At 37.3% G+C, this 21,997-nt stretch overlaps 1 protein-coding gene across 1 annotated transcript in view; it reads right to left on the reverse strand.

The window, feature by feature from the left end:
• EPHA6 (EPH receptor A6) overlaps window positions 1–21,997 on the reverse strand; it is a 448,506-nt gene that overhangs the window by 318,471 nt on the left and 108,038 nt on the right. Inside the window, 1 exon segment of the mRNA XM_030446408.1 lies at window positions 16,824–17,487. Within this exon segment, the coding sequence (XP_030302268.1) occupies window positions 16,824–17,487 (664 nt within the window).

The following is a 21,997-nucleotide window of genomic DNA, read 5'->3' on the forward strand; positions in this document are numbered from 1 at the left end:
ATATTGTTAGAAATTAAGAAGGAAGGTGCTCTGTTTTTTCTCAGAAGAATCACTTCTTCAAAGAGTACTGATCTTATTTTTAGGATAGCTTCTATTCAAAGATGTTGATAGAAATATAGCTTTAAAAAATTGTACCAAGGCATCTTTCATAATTCAAAGCAAACTGGTATAGAATTAAAGGACTAAGACTAAACCTCTTGCTTGCTCTACTGTTCTTATTTTGTGTCTCAATGGGAAGAGAATGACAGATGGAAGTTTAAAGTATGTTTACTCATATCAGGCCTTTGATATGCAAATGCTTGTTCTGAAGGAATGAGAAACACACTGACCAGCAAACATCGAAGAAGAACATCACAACCTGAGGGAGAAGAGAGATAAACACTCCTTGGCAGATGCATTATGAATACTGACTATGGCAAGTTCTGCCACAACATTTTCCTCTGGGAAATATTATGTTTTGAAATGTAACATCTTGACAATATTTAAATGCAAAGAGTGAAAGAAGAGTGAAATATCTCAGGGATGTCACTAATAAATACTTTCACTCACTTGTGCCTTTTTTTTTTATTTTTTTTATTTTTTTTATTCCAGTGCACTCATAATTCTGTTGTGTATCTCCTAAGACAAAACAGACAAGAGATAGCTTCAGCCTCATAAGGTTTGCCTTGATAATCTTTTTTTTCAGGCAATGGAGAGAGATCAGTTATTTCAAAGGAGATGTCAGTGCACTACATTTCACTCCTGCTCTGAATCACTGCCTGGTAGAGCCAAGTTAATGCCTCCATTAACTGCACAGAGAACCAGAGGAGCCTGGCCTGCCGTGCCCTGCACTTTGGCCACAACAACCCCATGGGGAGCTCCAGGCTGGGCACAGAGTGGCTGAGAGCAGCCAGGCAGAAAGGGACCTGGGAGTCTGGATTGACAGGAAGCTGAACATGAGCCAGCAGTGTGCCCAGGTGGCCAAGAAAGCCAATGGCATCCTGGCCTGTATCAGGAACAGCATGGCCAGCAGGTCCAAGGAAGGGATTCTGCCCCTGTACTCAGCCCTGGTGAGGCCACACCTCGAGTCCTGTGTCCAGTTCTGGGCCCCCCAGTTCAGGAAGGAGATTGAGGTCCTGGAGTGGGTCCAAAGGAGGGCAACCAGGCTGGTGAAGGGACTCAAGCACAGATCCTATGAGGAGAGGCTGAGGGAGCTGGGGCTGTTCAGCCTGGAGAAGAGGAGGCTCAGGGGAGACCTCATCACTCTCTACAACTCCCTGAAAGGAGGGTGTAGCCAGGGGGGTATTGGTCTCTTTTCCCAGGCGACTCTCAGCAAGACAAGAGGGCACGGTCTCAAGTTGTGCCAGGGGAAGCTTAGGTTAGATACTAGAAAGAATTTCTTTACAGAGAGAGTGATCAGACATTGGAATGGGCTGCCCAGGGAAGTAGTGGATTCTCTGTCCCTGGAGATATTTATAAAGAGACTGGATGTGGCACTCAGTGCCATGGTCTGGTTACTGCAGCAGTAGTGGATCAAGGGTTGGACTTGATGATCTCTGAGGTCCCTTCCAACCCAGCCAATTCTATGATTCTGCCACAGCTTCCAATATTGTGCATTTCTTGTCAATGACTATAAATATTAATATTAGCTTAAAACCTGATTCAAACCATTTCAAAGTTTGTTACCTTAAAAAAGACCAAAATAAAATGTCACAAATGGCTGCTAGGATGAAAGCGCTTGCTCTAACTCTGCAGTTAAGCCAAAGAAGATTCCAAATGCACTCAGCATCTTTTCCACATGTGACATCTTTTTCACCCTGCTCCTGTACTAAGTTTGCATACAAGTTTGCTCCTGAGCACAGCAATAAGGAAATATTTCAGAACCGATATAAAACACCTTAAGAAATGTAGCAAGGACTAAACAATGTTTTTATTTTTTAGCTGATAATTTTGACAGGCTGTTAAGATCACTTGACTAAGGTGGTAAAACACAAAACAGTACCACTAACTCCCTTTGTATTTAATATACTCAATAAACTAGAGTGTAGAGATTTATTTTTTTAAGGATTCATTACCTTTGCCAACCATCACTAGCACATAAGTCTGAAGTAGAAGAAAAACACTTCAAGATTTTTATCACATTCTCTATTTTTTCAAGATACCTGCCACATCTAATTGTTCACAATGGAACTGAGGTCACACATTTTCTTGGTTACAAGTCCCTCTTGAGAAAAGGGGTTTGCTATTATTCTTTTCATAGCTTATCATGGAGTTTTCTCAGAAATGACAGCTACTGTAACCATTTATTTATTCATTCCTTAAAATGTTTATATTTTATATCTCTTGAAAAATAAAATGTAAAAAATCCATGAACAAGCAAACAAAAAACCCAGAAAACACAACCCCACACCTTGAAGAAATGGAAAACAAAACAGCTGCAGAAATACCTAGGGGAATACATGTGCAAAAGTAAAAGTACTATGTTTTGGAAGTCAAACCCAAAAATAAATGCTGCATGAGTATGTTTAATATTATTACTACTCGTTTCTGAAGTAACACAGAAGTTTCACTGGGTTCCTGTGCATGAGTTTCAGGTCAAATTGCTCTGTCAGTGCTATTAACATTAGGTAAAGAGGCATAAGGTAAGGTATAAAGAGCCAATCCAATACCAATTACTTACACTGCTTCTCTAGTAACTAGTGTTATTTTTGGATGCAGGCAACTGTAAAAATTACCAAACACAGAGATTTAGTAAAAAATCAATAGGTTGTTTTATAGCTAATGTGCCTTCATTCCTTTCAGGTTCACCTAATATATTTCTAAAGAGTAGGAACATTCATAAATAGAAACAAAGATAGTGGTTTTACAGGTTTCTCTTGAATGAAAATCTTTTTTGTTTCTATTATTATTATTACACACAATTCCTTTTCTGCTAATTAAATATTATTGTCCAGTTCTTACCACAATTACTTGCTATTCTTTTAAAATTATATTCCTTTTATTGCTACAGGACTGGTTGCTTTTTCAGGGAAAAAAAACCCAAAACAATACAAAAAAGCTTTAAACATTTTAAAGAGAGCTTTCACACTGTGAATAAAAAACTTCTTTTCAACAAGGAAATCGGGAAATTACAGCTTTCACAACACATTTACATTGCAGTGGTTTCTAATTATGAAGAAGTAACTCCAGGCAAAAGGCTCAGTACCATAACCAACAGTCTCTGGTGCAGGGATTTTGTGCCCAAGGATGCTAACTGGTCATGTCTGACAGAACACACCACTGGGAACTTCAAGTGCTGAAGCACTTTCAGACCTTGCTTGGACACTGCAGCAGTGGTAAGATAAGGTGGCAGATAAAAAGTGTGGTAGATTAATAAAAGGTGAGTTGACACTACAATAAATTAGTTCCACATCTCACTTTCAGGCCCTTGGCTGTCACTGTCTCACATACTAGTTCCCTCCTGAGCTTTCCAAGAGGAAACCTCAGCCTGCTCCTGGAGAGGGAGGGTTTCCTGCCAAGGCTGCTGTCACCAGCCCCCTTCTGTGGGAACTGTGATTCTGCTCCTTATGTCTCCATTACAGCAAGGAGCAGCAGAAATAATTCAAATACACTGCCCGCCATCAAAGACCTCAGCTAGTACAGGACACTGTATGAGACCACAGCAAGACACTGCCTACCGGGGAGCATCTCCCAGCAGCAGCTTTGGTCCCTCCTGCCTGCTGTCAGTAGCAGGGGTACACTAGGAGGGGAGGGAGATCTGTCTGCTGCCTCATGGATGTGGGTTTCCCAAATGCACTACCAGTAAACGTGTACAAAACTAGTAATGACACAAGAGTGGCGTGGTACAAAAGAACACTTCCTCTTCAGATCTTCTTCTCTTATATTGTCACAGAGGAATTCATTCTGATTCAACACTCATGAGTAATAATAATCTCAGTGCTCCCTTTTTAAAAGATATGGTTAGTTTTGGATCATTACACCAGGCAATAATATTTTATGAAGGCATATCATTTTATCTGCACACAGCTTACAAGCGATGGTTTTACATTTACTGTAAAAATAAAATAAATTATTTCTCTCTGTAGGCTATGGCGATTAGCATGACCTATATTTTTAAAGCAACAAAATATGTCCACAAAGAACAATTCTACAATTATTTGCAGATTTTTTAATTTATATTGCGATTACTTCTTCTGCTACAGTTACCTGGGACATGAGGGAGTTGTTCATATTAAAAAAACAAACAAAACAAACAAAAACCAAGCCAAAACTAAAATGGAAACCAGCCAAAAAAACTGTATGAAGAACTGCTGCATAAGTATTAAATCACACTAATGGAGAATTATGAAGGTGGTTGTGCCTGCTGATCCCTGTAAGTGTTGTCCTCCCTCTAATCTGAGGCTATACAATTATTTAACAACTATAAGGTTGATGACTAGATTTTTTTTCTGATTGTGATGGCACACATGCATTAACAATTACCTAGTCAACCACTGACTGGATTCTGATTTGCATTACCTTAATGGAAATTAGCCACTATTTTCCTTTCAAAACTACAGAATTTTCACTTACCATCCCTAAATTGCTCATCACCACACTCCCAAAATAATAAAAAAATCCCCTGCCAGTTTCATAAACCAGAACTGTTAAAGTCTGATACTGAAAATTCTGACTTTAGTGTGTAGCACTTTCAAGTGTACACATCACAATTGAAAACAAAGTCCTAAACTTTAACATAAATGGCAAAGGGCAAGTGAGGCATTTTAAAAGTTTAAAAAGTAAAGAACCCTGCTAAATGATGTCAGCTCATTCCTATGTTCTTTGTGTATTACAAAATCTGCTCCAGCAATTGGAGACAGCAAACCAAAGTCCAATAACCTGATTACTGAAATGAATTCAGCCACACAACTGACATTCTCTGCAAATAGAAGAAAAATCACCCAAAATACATCTATTTATTAAGGATGGTGTGCATTTCAGCATCTGGGTTTGTTCCTGAGTATATGGATGCTGGTTGCTGTCACAAACATGACTAATATTACAGTTTGAAAAATATATAGTGCCTACTAATTTCAGCTATTAAGTCACACTGGATTTTGCAGCTTTCCCAGTTTGAAACATGTATATAACAGGCTCCATCTTATGATGAGTGTTCAAAGTGTTTCAGGAAAACTCTGTTCCTATTCTCAGTTTGTCACTAAAATTTCTAAACTACCCCTTGACAGATCACAATACATATCGTTATTTACCTGCAAGTCTATGTCATGTCTGTCTTGAAAGAAATACTCTTTTTATGTCATGTGGCTCTATACTGCTTCACTCCTGCTATCAGTTTACAGCCTAAATTTCAGACCCACTAATACATCAATAACCAATTTTTGCATGGTACTTACATACTGTAGAAAGTTTCCTAAGTTCAGTGTTTACCAATCATCACAACACAAAGGAAGGAAGGAAGAGAGAAAACATTTTCCCCAACAAAGACTGCCTTCCAACAAAATACTTCTTGGATCACCTTCAGCTGTGATATAACAACATGAATTTGCCTTGTTCCATTATACTATTTATCAGTATTTTCTGTCTAATTCTGCTACGCTATGGTATAATTGATAGTGATGTAGCCATAGGAAAGAATTTTGTACTCTTTTAACAGTTTCAGTGTTTTCTGCTGCTGTCCATCATATCACTTCCAGATATTTAGATTAAGGACAGCAACCTTCTGTTTTGACTTTTTCAAATGTTCTGAACCCAAATCTCTCAAGTTAAGGGTAAATTTTTTTTTCTAGGTAGGGCACCTACATCTCATTCAGTCTAGGGTGAAAACTCTTTACTGAAGAGCACGGTTTTGCAGAGTTCTCTGAAGCTCAGGCTCATACAAAACCATAATCTGGCTTTAAAACTGTGAATATGTTTTTCCTTCCTCTTGAGTTTTTTATTCTAAAATTGGTAATACCAACAGACAGATGTGGTTGCAGAGTTTGCTTGTGGTCAATGGATTGGAACACAGCAGCTAAACAAATCACTGATAAATCAGTTGCACAGAAGAGGAGGATGAGAATGACAGTAGTCTGAAACTGTTCCTCTGCTTCCACTTTTAACAGTCTTGACAGGATCTGTAACACATTAAGTCAGCCTGGAAAAGAGGAGGCTCAGAGGAGACCTCATCACTCTCTACAACTCCCTGGAAGGAGGGTGTAGCCAGGGGGGGTTGGTCTCTTTTCCCAGGCAACTCTCAGCAAGACAAGAGGGCATGGACTTAAGTTGTGCCGGGGGAGGTTTAGGTTGGATATTAGAAAGAATTTCTTTATGGAGAGGGTGATCAGACAGTGGAATGTGCTGCCCAGGGAAGTAGTGGATTCTCCATCCCTGGAGATATTTAAAAAGAGACTGGATGTGGCACTCAGTGCCATGGTCTGGGAACTGCAGCGGTAGAGGATCAAGGGTTGGACTTGATGATCTCTGAGGTCCCTTCCAACCCAGTCAATTCTATGATTCTATGATCCATCTGCATTTTGGAGTAGCAAAATTCAGGCTCATTTTATACAGATAAACTAACCTGTAAGAACTTCCTCCTCCATAGTGAATCTGAGCCATATGAAGACAAAATCTAATTAAATTTAGCAAGAGGAGTCTAGACAGTCTCTCACAGACTGACCAGTAGCCATCCAGAGATCACAACCAGTTCAGGGCACTCAAAAATCCTCTGTCATGAGACTTGTTCAATATGGTGGCTATTGCCATAGGAATATTATGGATGTAAACAGATTCCTTTCTCTTCTGCTACCTCTGTTATCTGTTTTTCAGTTAAACATGGTAGTTGATTTGGAGACTTCTCACTAAATATTTCAAATTTCAACAGATTTTAAAATCTTGGACAAATGAAATTTGAATTAAAAATTTGAGTCACCTGATAAAGTTATGAACAGCCCACACAACCCAAGTAAATGTATGTCAGGATATTAAAAATAGAGTACTTAAAGAAGAAAAAAAGAAACATGAAGCACAAAACCCTAGATAATTATCACTTGAATTAGTAACAATTTTATGACGAAAGTGAAATATCCTGCATGGTTGTGGTATAATAATATAATAAAGGAAAAAAAAAAAGAAATGAAAGAGGATCCAATAATATTACTATATCCAAACAACCGTCAAAAAAAGGACATTGAATTTTCTGTAATGAAGTCAAATTTTTACAATTTTTTAAAAATGTTGTTATATTCTGTCATTGGTACAATTCATATTTCTTTAGCAAAGTATTTTAAAACGGAAAAAAAACCTGATCAGTCTAAACTTCCTCTAGAACATAAATTTAAATAAAATCATATTTTTATTCAGAATTTAAAAAATCCTTGGCAGACTCCACGTCCTTCACAACACAGAATTTCTCTTAACAACGCAATTATGGCAACTGCCTGCATAATCTTTAAAATCTGAAATAAATATGCAAGGTATAACAATGCATATCTTACAGAGAAACATACATGCAGAGATAATCATATGTATTATTTATTTACTGTGAGTTAAAAAATCCCTATTCTGCTTTTGAAAAGAAAAGGCATATATCCTCCTGCTCTGGGGTTTGCCTTATTTGCAACCTGAATGCTACAAGCCAACTATGTCCTTGAGGCATTCCCTTGTGCCTCTCCTCAGGGTCTTTATTGACTACTGACTGAGTGTGACTTTGCAGCTTCTTCTGTGTTTTCTCTTTTAATATGGTGGAGAAGTTATTGAGTTACCAAAAACACAAAAACAAAACACAAACAAAAAGCCCATCTTCAGCTACTAATTCAGTCTCTCATATGCCAATAATTCTACACTAAAATTCTCACTTTTCCTATGAAGGTATCTTGAACATAGACCTTTAAAAAGCTTCTCCACGATGCTATAGTTTAATATTGAAGTATGCTACATTAAGAAATTATAGTTTCACAATTATTGCTTTAAAATCATGCCAAACAAATTAGCAATAAGCAAATATGATAGTGAATATGATCATTAAGATCATATTCACCAAGTCTAATAGCATTTCATGACACAGGAAGACTCATTAAGGTTGGGAGGTTTGTTTTTTTCCTCTCAGTGTCCTGCTTAAGCTACTAACACACAGATACTGGTATGTAAAATACTGCACATATTCAAATGACTTTTGAATATGAATTTTCAGTTTTTCTATCTTGACTACTCAGTTTTTCCTTGAAGAGTGTTTTACAGTAAAATTGAAATCTAAATTCTGACTCTGCATAGAAGATACGTTGCTATTAAATTTACTGTTCCACAGAGACTTTATTAGGGCTGCTACTGAACTGTGCATCATTTTAATTAGAATTAACACTTTCATCTTGTTTATGAATATATGTAAGATAAGCTTTGAAAAATTTAACATCTGGGAATACTGTCAAGCTGCCACAGCAAAATTAAGACATTTCCCATACATAGCTGTTACATTATAATAGCCAGCTATCAAATAACTAAACATTCATTGTTACCATTTGGAGTATAATCTCTCATGCATACATTTCCATATCCTTTGGGAATTTATTCATGCTTTGATCATTATCCTTTTGAAGCAATGCTTCTTTAAAGAAAGATATTTCAAGTGCAGTCCTTGACTCTGTTAGATGTCTCACTGGTAGGTACAAGACCTATTTTACATAATTTATTCTACCATTAGAAGACATAACCCTGGAAAAGCACAAGCTTGCTGCAGAGGGTTGGTTCCCAAGGATCACCTTCCTTTGCTGAGATATTTACTTTGCACAACAGAAAGATTCATAGAAATTACTGTTCAAAAAAACCACCATCACCAGGTTAGACACCTCTTGTGAAATGAAGATGCATCCCTGCAGAATATTCTCCTGTGAATTGATAGCTATGCCAGAGAGGGGGCAGATGTTTCAAGAAAGTAAAACACCACCTCTAAGCTGTCAGATGTTCAGCTCTGTTTCTGTTTTTATATTGCTATCAAGTGCCATGTGAAATGGTTCTGCAAGTAAGCACTTGATGCACAGCTCTGCAGCTCCCCATGTAAAAACACCAACAACAAAGTACTATGGCACTACAGACCCAAAAGATTCTGTTTCCTTTTCTAAATTTGCCATCCAAAAGCAATATAGCAGCTGACTTGTTGAAGTTCCAGCTCCTGATCCTCTCTTCTTGCCAAGAAACATCCAAGAACCTTCAAACAGCACTGCAGATCAAAAAACATCTATCTTCATAATTTCTCTGGAAAGCTGGAGGTTCAGTGCTCTAAGTCATGGTGGAGAGTTGACTGTAACTTGCAACTCCCCCAAACTGAAGATGTTAAGCTCTTCTGTAACAACAGAGGCCAGGGAGCAGCAAGCAACCCCAACTCTTCGACCCCCCAGCAGCTCTGGCCCTCATTACGTTCAAGCAGGGATGCAGGGTGACGTGCTGCCAGAGATGAGGCTTTGTTTTCAGGAGCTGTGAATGAAGTCAAACTTCTGCCCCCTCAAGTACTGTGGCACCAACCCTGATCAAAAGTACTGAGGACAGAGAAATCTGGGTAACTGGCACCTTAACTTTCATGGAAGTTTTCCTTGCCCTCCCCCCTTTTGTCTTATACAAAGGGGTCAGTCATAGATCTTGTACTCAATAGTATTGCTTTTGCTGGTCTATTTTCTTTTTTCATTTGGCAAGAGCTCAAGCTTGTGAGTAGCCTCTGAACTGCCTTGATCAAATGATGCCTCTAACATGACACAATTTGGGAAACAAGGGGTGATTTCCAATATTCTTTGAAACCTAAGTTGCCTTTAAAATCTAAGTTGTGCCATGACAAAGAATGACTTTATGATCTACGTCAGTCTTGCTGTGTAAAACATCTGCTTTTGATATTATTGTCAATCTCTGGTCATAGGAAGAAAAGGATAAGTTAGATGGCTAAAGCAAATTTCACCTCACTTGCATTCATACAAGAAGCAAGTACTGTTCAAGTTTCCAAACATTCCTACCTATTTTTTTTGTATTTAGGACAAACTTCTTGTCAGAAATATCTTTGCAATTCCCAGGCTACACCACACAAGAAGAAAGCCTTTATTGATTGCTTTTGAAACTACATTTCTCAGCATAAATGCTTTAATAATTGACTGAATAAAATGATGGGTAACCTCTATGGGAACAATTCCATTACAGAATGAGTTTTATGGTTTATTTGTGAATATGTTACTCATTAATAATCTTCCTTGGAGGGAGTACAGGTGATTATCTTCAGATTTTGGAGCTGAACTTTGAGTTCCCATAGGGACCTCACATATGTCATAATAATAACAACATTCTAAAATGTTTCAATTTTTTCAAACTATAAATTCAAGTGCTTCTGCTCAGGAGAAGCATGCAAAAAAACAAGTGTTTAGTTATGTTTCAGGTTTTTTGGGTTTTTTATTTATTTGTTTTGTTTTAGAAAAATGCAAATGCCTTGATTCTGAGAACCACTGAGGCAGAACTATCTCTGAATATTATAGATGTATACATATCTACGTAAAGCATTAAGAGTTAAGTGAAATTTTTAAATGTATATCTATTAAACACAGCAAGCCATGGTTTTTGCTCAAGCAAAAATACCTTACAGTCAATATATTTGATTATTGAAACAGTAAGGCGCAACGAACATTTTCCAAATAAAATTGATCACAATCCTTTGAGCTCAAGCTTTAGCCAGTCACTCCCAGAATAAAATAGAAAAGTTTGTGTGGTAAGCAAATAAAACATATATTACCCAGGAACAGTCAGTCTCTCCAGTATGTGATACAAGTTTGAGGCCAAATCCCATCATAGCAAGGAACACAGGACAATAACATAGAGTTGGTGTCTTTCTTCTTCACCTGCTTCCTATTAGTCTGTGATTTCTGTTTTTACAAATACAGGAACAATTTGCATGCTAGCGTGAGTGTGCTTATTTCTAACAACTAAAGCTTTTTGAATTTTTTTCATTAAAAGTTATTTTGCAAGCCATGCTTAAGGCTTGGCCAAGAATTCACTTTTCACTGAATTCCCTTGGTCATCATTGGAAGCAAGTGCCTTGCCCTACATAAAGAAATTCATCTGCATACATATATACTAAAAGACTTGTGAACGAGACCTACAGACTGCCTTATTCCCTACTTTGGCACCTTGGTAACACACATATAGCCCAGGACAAGAGCATCTCACAAGCTCTCCCCTTCCAGAGTGTGCACCAGCCCCTTCACACCTACGTTATTAGAGCCTGTAGACCTAACCTGTTGTTAGCTTGTGGCACAATTCTCAGACACAGCCCTAGTACCCATCCTGCAATGCTAAGATGCTCTGCACATGAGCCTAATGGACTGGGAAAAGACTTTTTCAAAGTAGCTGAGAAATCTGCACAGAAAGTAACAACTAAACAAACAACAATTTCAAAATGCATTCATTCCTTACACACTTGAATATAACTGTATCTATTCATATGTTCATTTTACAAAACAATTTGTTTTGCATAGTATTAAATGCTTGATATTTACTGTGGGCTGCTGCTAATCTCAAATAATGCAGCAATATTACCAAGTCATATACAGCAACAACAAAATCATTCTCACAGTCCCTTTGCTAAGTTTTGCCCACTGTTTACAGAGAACAGGAGGTAGGATCAATATCCAACAGTTTACAGTAACACAATACCTGAGGCAAAACATATTTGAGAAATTGTGGCTTTTTAAACTGTGCTTATATGGCTCAACTTAAAAACTGAACTTGGGATTTCACACTGCAGTGCCATTTTTTACAATTCAACAATTCAGAACTCAAAATACACAGTGAGTGTTCACAGATGTTGTGTAGCCTGATGTAGGCTAAAGAGTACATTATTCAGTGGAAAATACACATTGCTAAGAATCACGTAGGTCTTAAATACTGTCATTGACTACACTGAACTCTGAAGCTCTTCATACTCAAATTATGAAAAATAAACCACCATTTCTTATGTACAATAAAAAAGTTCAAATCCCTTCCAGAGCATTTTTATATTTAGAAAAACTAACAATGAAACATTACGACAAATTCAAGTAATGAATAACAGAAAAAACTTAAACAAATGCTCAATGTATTCATAGAATCAGAGAATGGGATTAGTTGAGGAAGGAACCTTAAAGGTCATCTGGTTCCAACCCTACCGTCATGGGCCAAGGACACCTTCCACTATACCAGACTGCTCAGCCTGGCCTTGAACACTTCCAACTTCCCCAGTCAAACAGTTGCAGTGTTTCACCACCCTCATAGTATAGAATTTCTTTTGAATCTACCCTCTAAATCAGCTTTTACCCTTTAAATCAGCTCTAAATCTACCCTCTTTCAGCTTTATATCATTCCCCCTTATTTTGTCTCTACATGCCCTTGTACAAAGTCCCTCCCTAGCTTTCCTGTAGGTTCCCATCAGGTACTGGATGGACACTATAAGGTCTTCCTATAGTCTTCTCTGCTCCAGGCTGAGCAATCCCAAGCCTCTCAGCCTGTCTTCATAGAAGCAGTGCTCCAGACCTCTGATCACCTTTGTGGCCCTCTTCTGGACTCACCCCAACAGCTCCATGTCCTACTTGTGTTGGGTGCTCCAGAACTGGGCAGAGTACTCTTGGTGGGGTCTCACCAGAGAGGAGATGCTGAAAGTCCCCTCTCTTGACCTGCTGGCCATGCTTCTTTTGATGTGGCCCAGGATATGGTTGGCTTTTTGGGATGCAAACTACCAGCTCAAGTTGAGCTTCTCATCAACCAAAACCCCCAAAGTCCTTTTCTTCAATGCTCTTCTCAATCAATTCTCTGCCAAACCTGTTTTTGTGCTTGAGATTGCTCCCACCCATGTATAGAACACGATGGACCCTACATTTGGCCTTGTTTATCTTCGTGGGTCCACCTCTCAAGCCTGTCAAGGTCTCTCTGGATGGGAGGGACACCGAACTTGATACTTCTAATTGATGTTTATTAAAATCCTATGCAGCACCTCCTGCCTCTATGCTAAAACTTGTGAATGGGGCTGGTAACCAGCAATTTAGCAAAGCAAGCACTTCATATTAGATTACTGTTTATGATTAGCATTGCAAAATTATTGGTCCTAACTTATTTAATAATGCCTAAAGAAACAGAGGAATATGTGAATGCTGCTGCTATTTCAGGATCTTAAGGAATGAATCTCAACAGTAGATGCAAATCAAAGAGTGATAGATTATTTATGCAATCAGTTCAGAGAAGATGGTATTTTTTCAGGTTATGCCATTAAGAAACATGATAGAAATAACAACCTCTTGCAATCAATGTGACTTTTTCCCCACTGACTTCAGAAAAGGAATATGGTCCCTAAATTAATGAAAAAATTCTCTAGCAATGTCTCTGAACTGCTCTAGACACACTGGGGCACACATTTAATAAATACGGATATTTTAATCCAATTGTGAATTCTTTTCACTTTCACTCTGAAATAATGCTTTTAAAAACAAATACAAGAGATAGGGAGTAGTGATAGACTCACAAAGAGAGGTATGCATAAAAGTAACCTATTTTGAAATAACTGAAATGTTACCAGTTAAATTATTTTCAGCTACCAAAATCTACTTCAGTTGCTTCTCTAGGATTTTAAAAGCAGTGGTAAAACTGATCAAGCTTCTTTATTCCCATTCATGCAGTTTCATGAAATTATGAGTAATGACAAAGGCAGAATAGGATTCTTTATGCAGTTTAGTTCTTACTGACTGTGTAAGTCCACAAATATCAAAACACAAATTTACTTTTAAAGTTCTGTGACAGATAAACCACAGTCGCCATGAAGAGTTCATTATTCCCCACTGAGCCATGTGCTGCTATATATAAAGTTTGACATCATTTGCAAGAAGGAAAAACATACTCATTATCAACAAGCATTGTCCTACACCTAATTATTTGCCAGAACAGATTTCAAAACACAGTATTACTATTTTGAAAATTGTTTTTATGCAAAAGAAACAGTTATCAGTTTTGAGTATTGTCACAGAGCATGTTGATGAGGAGCACTGACAGAATGACATCAAATACTTCAGAGACTCAGATTTGTAAATCCAGCAGAGGATGCAGACAGAAGGGATTTGGGCTGGAATTTTGGGAGGACCTAGAAGACGTTTAAGTACACCTCAGGTCTTCTTAGCAGACTAAGACATAGTGGCTTCTCTTCCCCACCTCCCCTCTCCATTCTACGTCTGTGAAAAAAAGCTCAATCTATATTTTACAAATTTTTCCTTAGAAATTTAGTAATGACCAGGTATTTTACAATTCGATAGGCATCAAAGACTTAGGTCAGGACATATTCACAACTGGCAAATCATTTAAATTCTGAATTTCTGATTCCTATCTCACCCAAAAAGCCAAGTCTCAGCATGGGACACTATTGCTATCTGAAAGGTTGCTATCAAAATAGGTAGTGATATCCACCATCAGCTTTTGTATAAGAAAAATGTGGCCACCCTGACAGTAAGCCTTCTAACTCATGGTTTAAGCAGAGGAGCTGAAGAGTGAGCACTAGTGAAATTGTTGCTCTTTAGGCTCTGAAAATATACATTTGGCCTTCCCTTAAAGGCATGACATTCATGAAGGCAGTCTAGACAAATAAACTGGAGAAAATCAGAAAAAGTACTAATATTAAAATTTGCTGAAGATGACTAAATGGAAAACATCAGACATATATGAAAATTATTTCAAAAGACACATGGAAGCTCTATTAAATCATAATTTTCTAAAAGGGGAATTTGTTACCTCTAGGGTAAATAGTTAAGAATATGCAAACACTTGTGGCTTTGGGTATTCCATTTCACTTAAGAGGTGCCCATTCAGCAGACTGAACTGCCAATTGAATAAACGAGTGGAGACAATACACAGCAGGAAAGTTTCCTGACTCTTTTTGAGGGTTTTGGTTGCAGATTACTTTCTCATGTAGAGTTCTAAAATATGACTCACTCATATAATGGACATAAATTCATTGGGCATTAGTGTCTTGAAAAGAACCCTTACCCCATTAAGAGAGAAACCTTTTGACCTTATGTAGAAAATGATACTTGCTTTCAGTAATGACAGTAGCAAAACTGTACCTTTGCAATGAGCCTATTTTGATAATTAAACTCAGCAATATTACACAACAAAGCGAATTTCATTTTCTGATTACAAAATACAGCGTGCTTTTAACTCCGCATTCTTCAAGGTTGCTGTGCAGTATTGCCCAATATCACCAAATCTGAAGAGCTTTTGAGGAAAATAGTTGGGCAACAGCCATGTCACTTGTATTATGGATATGGTCCCTCTCTTCTTTATGCTATAAAGCTAATGATGAACTACAGCAAAACTCACCTAAGTGGCTACTAAAGCTTTCTTTATAGTTATTACTACAGGAGAAGTACCTTATTCCCATAGTTATTGTGAAACTGTTACATACAGTAGGAGAGAACATACAAAGTACACAAATCCTTTAATAATTCTTTCTGACACTACCAAAACAACTAAAACTGCAGTATTAAAAGATGCAGGCCTTTTATGATTAAGTGTCACCTGTACAGCAGTTCTGGCAAGTAGAAAAAAAATCTCAATGTGCATGTTCTCTACGGACAATAGTCACAAATTGACTTCACAGCAGCTCAGGGTCCTGGGCTTTACTGAAGTATACCACAGCATTTACAAAGCTTCAGCAATGTATTAATGTTTTAAACAGCACAAAAGTTTAAGTGAATAAGGTTTTTCCATTTGTGTATGAAATCCAGTTATTGCAAAGTTCAACAAATGTAACCACGCTTCCAGGAGGGGGAATGAAAGGGTTGTGTTCACTATCCTACCTATAAAAATGAGGGACTGATAATGGAAGAAAATACATTTCCCTTTGCAGCCATCTCCAAGTTGAAATCTTGATTTGAAACATCCTTAATTTGCCATCACAGTGATAAGGTGCAGTGCTATGTTGTTCTGCAGAGATCAGCACAGAGCAGTCTGCACAATTCTTGAAGAGAACTCACCATGACAGCTCTCCTCAGTCAGACAATTCTTAAGATACAGGAAAGTGGCAAACAAGATTAAGCAACTAACTGATGTACTGGCACCTGCTTCACTAACAACCTGGCTTGCTACATTTGTACATTAGTCTCTGGTGGAAAAAAAAAAAAAAAAAAAACAAAAAAAAAACAACAACAAACAAAAAAACCCCACAAACCCCACAAAAAAACCCAGTGCTAGATATATAGTGTTAGGATATACAGCAATGAAACCAATTTTAACACCTTTGATTTTAAGCTTTTTTCATTAGTCCTGAACTGGGCTTCAAATATCTCTGATTGAACTTGATAGCTAATGATTTTCTGCTACGTTAACATGCATGCTATTCTCTGTTATCTCTTCAGGTGAATTAATTTCCTCTGCCTTTATGTGCTTACAGGAGTGTTCCAAGTCTGAGCTAATTGTCTTGATTCCATCTTAAGGTACATTTAGGGGGAAAAGAAAAAAAAAAAAGAAAAAAAAAATTTTTTTATTAGTCACTGCTCATTTCATCCCATGATAGATATTTAAAACATGGTAGAAAAATCCTACTCCAAAGCATGCGTGTACCTACAGTAACTACAAAAAGACTCACGGTGACTAGCTGATCTATGCACATTGTGGGCACCTATAGTTAGACAAAATCAAGGTTATCTTTAGTAACTGTTTCCTTGGAAATCCACAATATCATGACCTCAAACAACTTTGTTTCTGGACAAGAGGCATTCCTTGAAAATATTACGTAATATCTTCAATACACAATGAGATTTATGCTGTGCATATCACACTATAAGACTATCCTTTTAAACTAAAAAAGAAATAAATCAATATTTTCTTACCATGGCAAGAGCCATCCACTTCTTCATATCCTACACTGCAGATGCATCGTCCAAGAGGCACAAGCCAATCCCCATCTGCTCCACAATACAACTTTGGAGTATCCCGTTCCTCTGCGCTCTTCACACAGGAGCCCCGTACTTCCACCAAAGAGGAAGAATCAACCCTTGGAATAGTATCAGGAAACATAGCCAAATTACGGACTGTGAAAGGGCACTTTTTGTAATAAACACGGACTGAGACCAAAGCAATGCATGCTCCAATGTCCTGAAAAGCAAGGTAAAATCCTTTCTTGTTTATTGGCCCAACCTCACGAACTTCTGTGTTGAGTTTAAGAATGCGGTCACCCAAGTCCATCTGGGTAAAGCTCTCATCAGCTGCAATAGTGTCAATTTTAGTGTACTGGTTTGGCTTGAATTTTACACCATGAGACTCATCTGACTCCATGTAGTAGAGATTGAAAGTTTCCTTGCAGGTTCCCAGTACCCATGGAATACTGTTGCAGTCCCTCAGGGTAAACTTCATTTCCACATAAATTTTCTGTGCAGCATCACGGGAGACCCAGTTTGTTCGAAGCCAGTTGTTTTGGTTTGGTTCCATCACATTACATACCTGGTAAGTATGAATGGGTCGATTGTGTTCATCCATCTCAGTTATGGCATCCCACTGAAAAGAAAACAAAAAGGTTTTGAAAATCAAGAGAAGTAGCCCATTCATATTCATATACACAGAAACCATGTATATACACATACACATGTTCCACGTGTGTGCACCTTGGCTTAACTAGGAATAGTTATTTACCTACAGTTCAATGTTAAGAGACGAGTTAAAGCAGATACCAATTACAGAAAGATACAAGTTTTATTTCAGGAACTATATGATGAATTTCTATAAATAAAAGCATTTTTAAATTAACATTACAAAGTAGAAGAAGGAAATGCTGGTTATGTTTATTTTGTAAGTCTGAGAACACTCTTGGGTATGAGATTCAATCATCTATGCCAAAAAAAAAAAGAAAGAAAAAAAATGCTGCTGGGACAACCCTGTTCAATATTCCAGAGGGCTGGGTCTCTTCCAACAGTCTAAGCAATTCCCGCAGTTCAGGCACATGGAGCTGTCAGCAGCTGGGATTCAACCACCCTGGCTTGGTGGGTCTGCCCTGGTTTACCCAATTGTCTTAGAAACATTTAACTGTTTATACAAAGATGCTACATTTCTGGCTCTGTAAGGTTTATATTACACTTATTTCCACTCTAAAAACAAACAAACAAAAACTGTCAGGGCCATCCTATCTGTATAAATCCTCAAGGGGAAGAAGGAAATTTTGCCTACTCTCCTTGTCCCCTCCAAGATTTTAAGTTACATCAACTTCACTAACATCTTCTCAAATTCTGATGGAAATTCCCATATAGAGGCTCTCAAAACACCAGGAGTCTTCAAAAAATTGTCCATGAAAGGCTGATAATCAAGTGCCTAACTTATTACATTACCTAAAGAATTACCAAATCCCCTTAAAAAATTTGATATAATTGAGTCAAATTTTCCACTAAGTATTCCTATTATCAAAATGGCATTAGACATAGATGTTCTCTTATCAAAACACAGAACTAGTTATGGTTCTGTATCCAAAAAATTATGTCCTATTAAAAGTTTTAGCATGGCTTTTTAGATACACTGTTGTCTTATGGCAATGACATAACAAATAAGCCAAACTTCTTTGTAAAAATCACTCAGAATTCTAGACTACATTGTTTTGATACTACAAACATCAAAATATACATGGTTTAGCATACTTGAAAACAGATCTATTATAAACCCATATTTAAATAAAATTGCCTGCCAAAACAAAACAAAAACATGCATAAGCTTAAAATTGAGAGTGTAGCAGTTGAACAGCTTACAGAGTTTGTGTTTCTCCTTTTAACAACTATCTCAAATTGTGCAGTTACACTGGTTAAATTCAGTATATGGCATTTTTAAATTTTATATAAATTACACAATGGGTTTACACACATAACATGCCAAAGCACATCTTCAAATTATGCACAATATACAATCCTGAGTACAAAAACAAGATACGGACCTTACACATTATTGTTCAAACAACTTCAGATTCTGTTAGCCCCAAGATACGTCAGTCCCACACCTCTTCTGTTTTAATGCACACAGTATCACAACACATAAAATTCAACTTACACTCCTAAAGATCAAGATTTGAAATACTTGAGCAGCTGAACATTCTTAATGGCTAGTTGCTTCAGTATTACAAAGAAAATATGCTTGGCCTGCGGCCTACCACACAGGGAAGTTCAAGTTCAGTTTGCAATTCTTAAGCAATTAAAGAAGAAAAAAATAATCTATGTATCACAACTTGGAAACACTGTGGAAGGAAAGATTTGATCCATTCCTCTCTAAGATAAGGAGAAGATACTGCTTAAGAGCTGGGTCCTAATTTCCAAAAAAATTCCCTAGAAGTCAGATGACTCGAGGCCCATGTGAGCATGGGGAAACCTAGCTGACTTTACTTTAAGAACAAATAATGCCACAACAGGGAAGTGGGGGACCATTCACATCTCCGAGACCATCACCATGTAAAAACAAAACAACACAACACAAAAGCACACTGGAATGGGAAATAAGAGTGAACTAATCCATCATAGTGGAAGCAAGGGAAAAATACATAAATATTAACTCCTAGCTTCATGAGTCTAAAAATTTTTGATTTTTAATTGTGGCTGGAAGATACTCGAAGCTGTATGTGATAGATGTGATAAGATGAGAATTCCTGGTCACTGCAGCATGCACCTAGGAGCTATGCAGAAAAGTAGAGTAAATGATGGCCTTCACTTACAGGCCACCTGTTTTGTGAATTCTTCCTATCACAGCAACAGTGATAACCTTTTCAGAGATCCTGTACTAATAGTCACAAAACATTGATCGGATGTGATAGCCAGACAATAGTAAATCCTTGACAAACAATCTGCTGACTCAAGAGATTCTTACACTGCCAGAAGCTTTGGGACTCTTCTACTTGTATGCATTCAGAAAGAGCAAATGTGTGTACTTGAGCTTTCATGACAAAATCAGAACAAATTCAGATCTGGTCAAAATGATATGATGAAGGACTAGCAAGCATAGGGCTTCTCATGGCACTGTTCCCAAATTAATTAGAACTATGATTAAAGTAAAAAAAATAGAATACCCCAAGTACATCTTGGTTCATCTTGGCTTTGGGAAAGAGAAAAGGGACTTTTTATGCTCTAGTGGGCCAGGCAGCATCCCTTTTATGAAACACGAATCCACACAGCTGGAATTGATTCAAAATTCCACAGCCATGGAATAAAGAAAATAATGGATTTTTTTTTAATTTAAATACAATTAATTAAAATTCCTAGCTCCATGCCTTAAAGCCTCACCAGAAGAGGCTTTTTTTTAAAAACAAACCTGTAAGTTTCACAGACACTGATCCATATATTTTGCCTACCATTTCACGGAAAGGGTGATCAGACATTGGAAGGGGCTGCCTGGGGAGGTGGTGGACTCTTCGTCCCTGGAGACATTTAAAAAGCGACTCGATATGGCACTCAGTGCCATAGTCTAGTGACTGTGGCGGTAGTTGATCAAGGGTTGGACTCGATGATCTCTGAGGTCCCTTCCAACCCAGCCTATTCTATGATTCTATGATTCTATGTTATGGGAGCTAAGAATATAACACTTTTTTCTTCACATATAAGCCATATAGTTTTAAGCATTATTACCCAAATTTGTGCTATACAAAAATATAGCTATAATGTAGAGTTAGGAAAAAAAAAAAAGCCAAAACCTAACCAAATAAACAAAATCCCAAAAGGTTTCCTGCTTTTATTTGCCCAAACCATATTAAAAGCAAGATGTTGCATATGCTCCACAGAGGTCTCAAAAACATCCTCATAAAAAACCCAAAAACACAAAAATGATCCAATGAAAACAAAACCAACCAACCAACAACAATAGAACAACATCCAACCAAACAAAACCCTGCTACACTGAAGAAAGAATAAAGGAATAGTTGGGATGAGAATGTAGTTCTTAAAAAGAGCAGTCTTCAGAATTGGAGTGAACTACATTAACGCAAAAAAGCCTCAGCATACTGCTGCCTCTTAAAATATTAAAAGCAAAAAATATTAAGAATAAAACATCAACTTATCCTCTCCTTATCATGAGATTATGTTTAGAAATATTTATATATTCACTTTGAATTGATATCTTGATTTGAATTTAGAAATTAAAAGACCTGAAGCATGTATTTAATAATATAAATCTATTACTTCTGTGGAAAAGTATAAGATCAGCATTTTACTGAAAAGCCTAACAGAACTTCATCTGGGATAGTCTCTGATAAGGACACATTATTACAGGGTTTAAAATGATCTGCTTTTAACTTCATGTAAATGTTGCATTTTTCTTCTGACAAGAACACCCAGGAAATATTAGATAAGAGTTAAATTCAGTGAAGACACAAAGCCAAACAATATACATCAGTTTTCTTTTGACTGTATTTTGTATTACAGCTTCTACTTATTAAAAGTATTTATAAACATTATAGCTGTGCACAACAATTCTTCAGTTAAAACTCAAAAACAAACAAGCAGAAGCATCTCATTGGTGATGTTTGCACAAGAATGTGGTAGCTCCCCTCAGAATACCTAGCTTGACATGCACAAAAGGTGACAGAAGCTGATTTAGACAAGCTGACCTCCTGCCAAGTTCAGACCTCCTTCAAATTGAGCTTCCTGGCATCTCAATGCATCGCATTTCTTTTGAAATTTTTTATTATGCTCTTTTCAAACAAGGAAAAACTGATAATGCTGAGGGAAGCAGCAGCGAGCTAATTATTACAACTGGAGTTCTAGGCTTTATGATGAACAAATGTCAAAAAAAAGCCTTCAGAATTCCATTCTAACATTGTAATCAACAGCAGCATGGATAACTGCTTACATTTTGGTTTCACATGTGGTGTAAAAGAGTGTCACTAAATTAGAAGAAAACTGAAAGTAAAGATTGTTAGAGAGAAGATTTTAAGATTACTTGTCACATCCAAGTACAAAATGAGAGATTAGGCTACAAACCACACAGATCTTAAAAAGTATCAGTTGTTCCCTTAGCTCTGCTTCACAACCTCTTCCATTTTTAGAAC

Source organism: Calypte anna, chromosome 1 (assembly GCF_003957555.1).
Source record: "Calypte anna isolate BGI_N300 chromosome 1, bCalAnn1_v1.p, whole genome shotgun sequence".
NCBI lineage: Eukaryota > Metazoa > Chordata > Aves > Apodiformes > Trochilidae > Calypte > Calypte anna.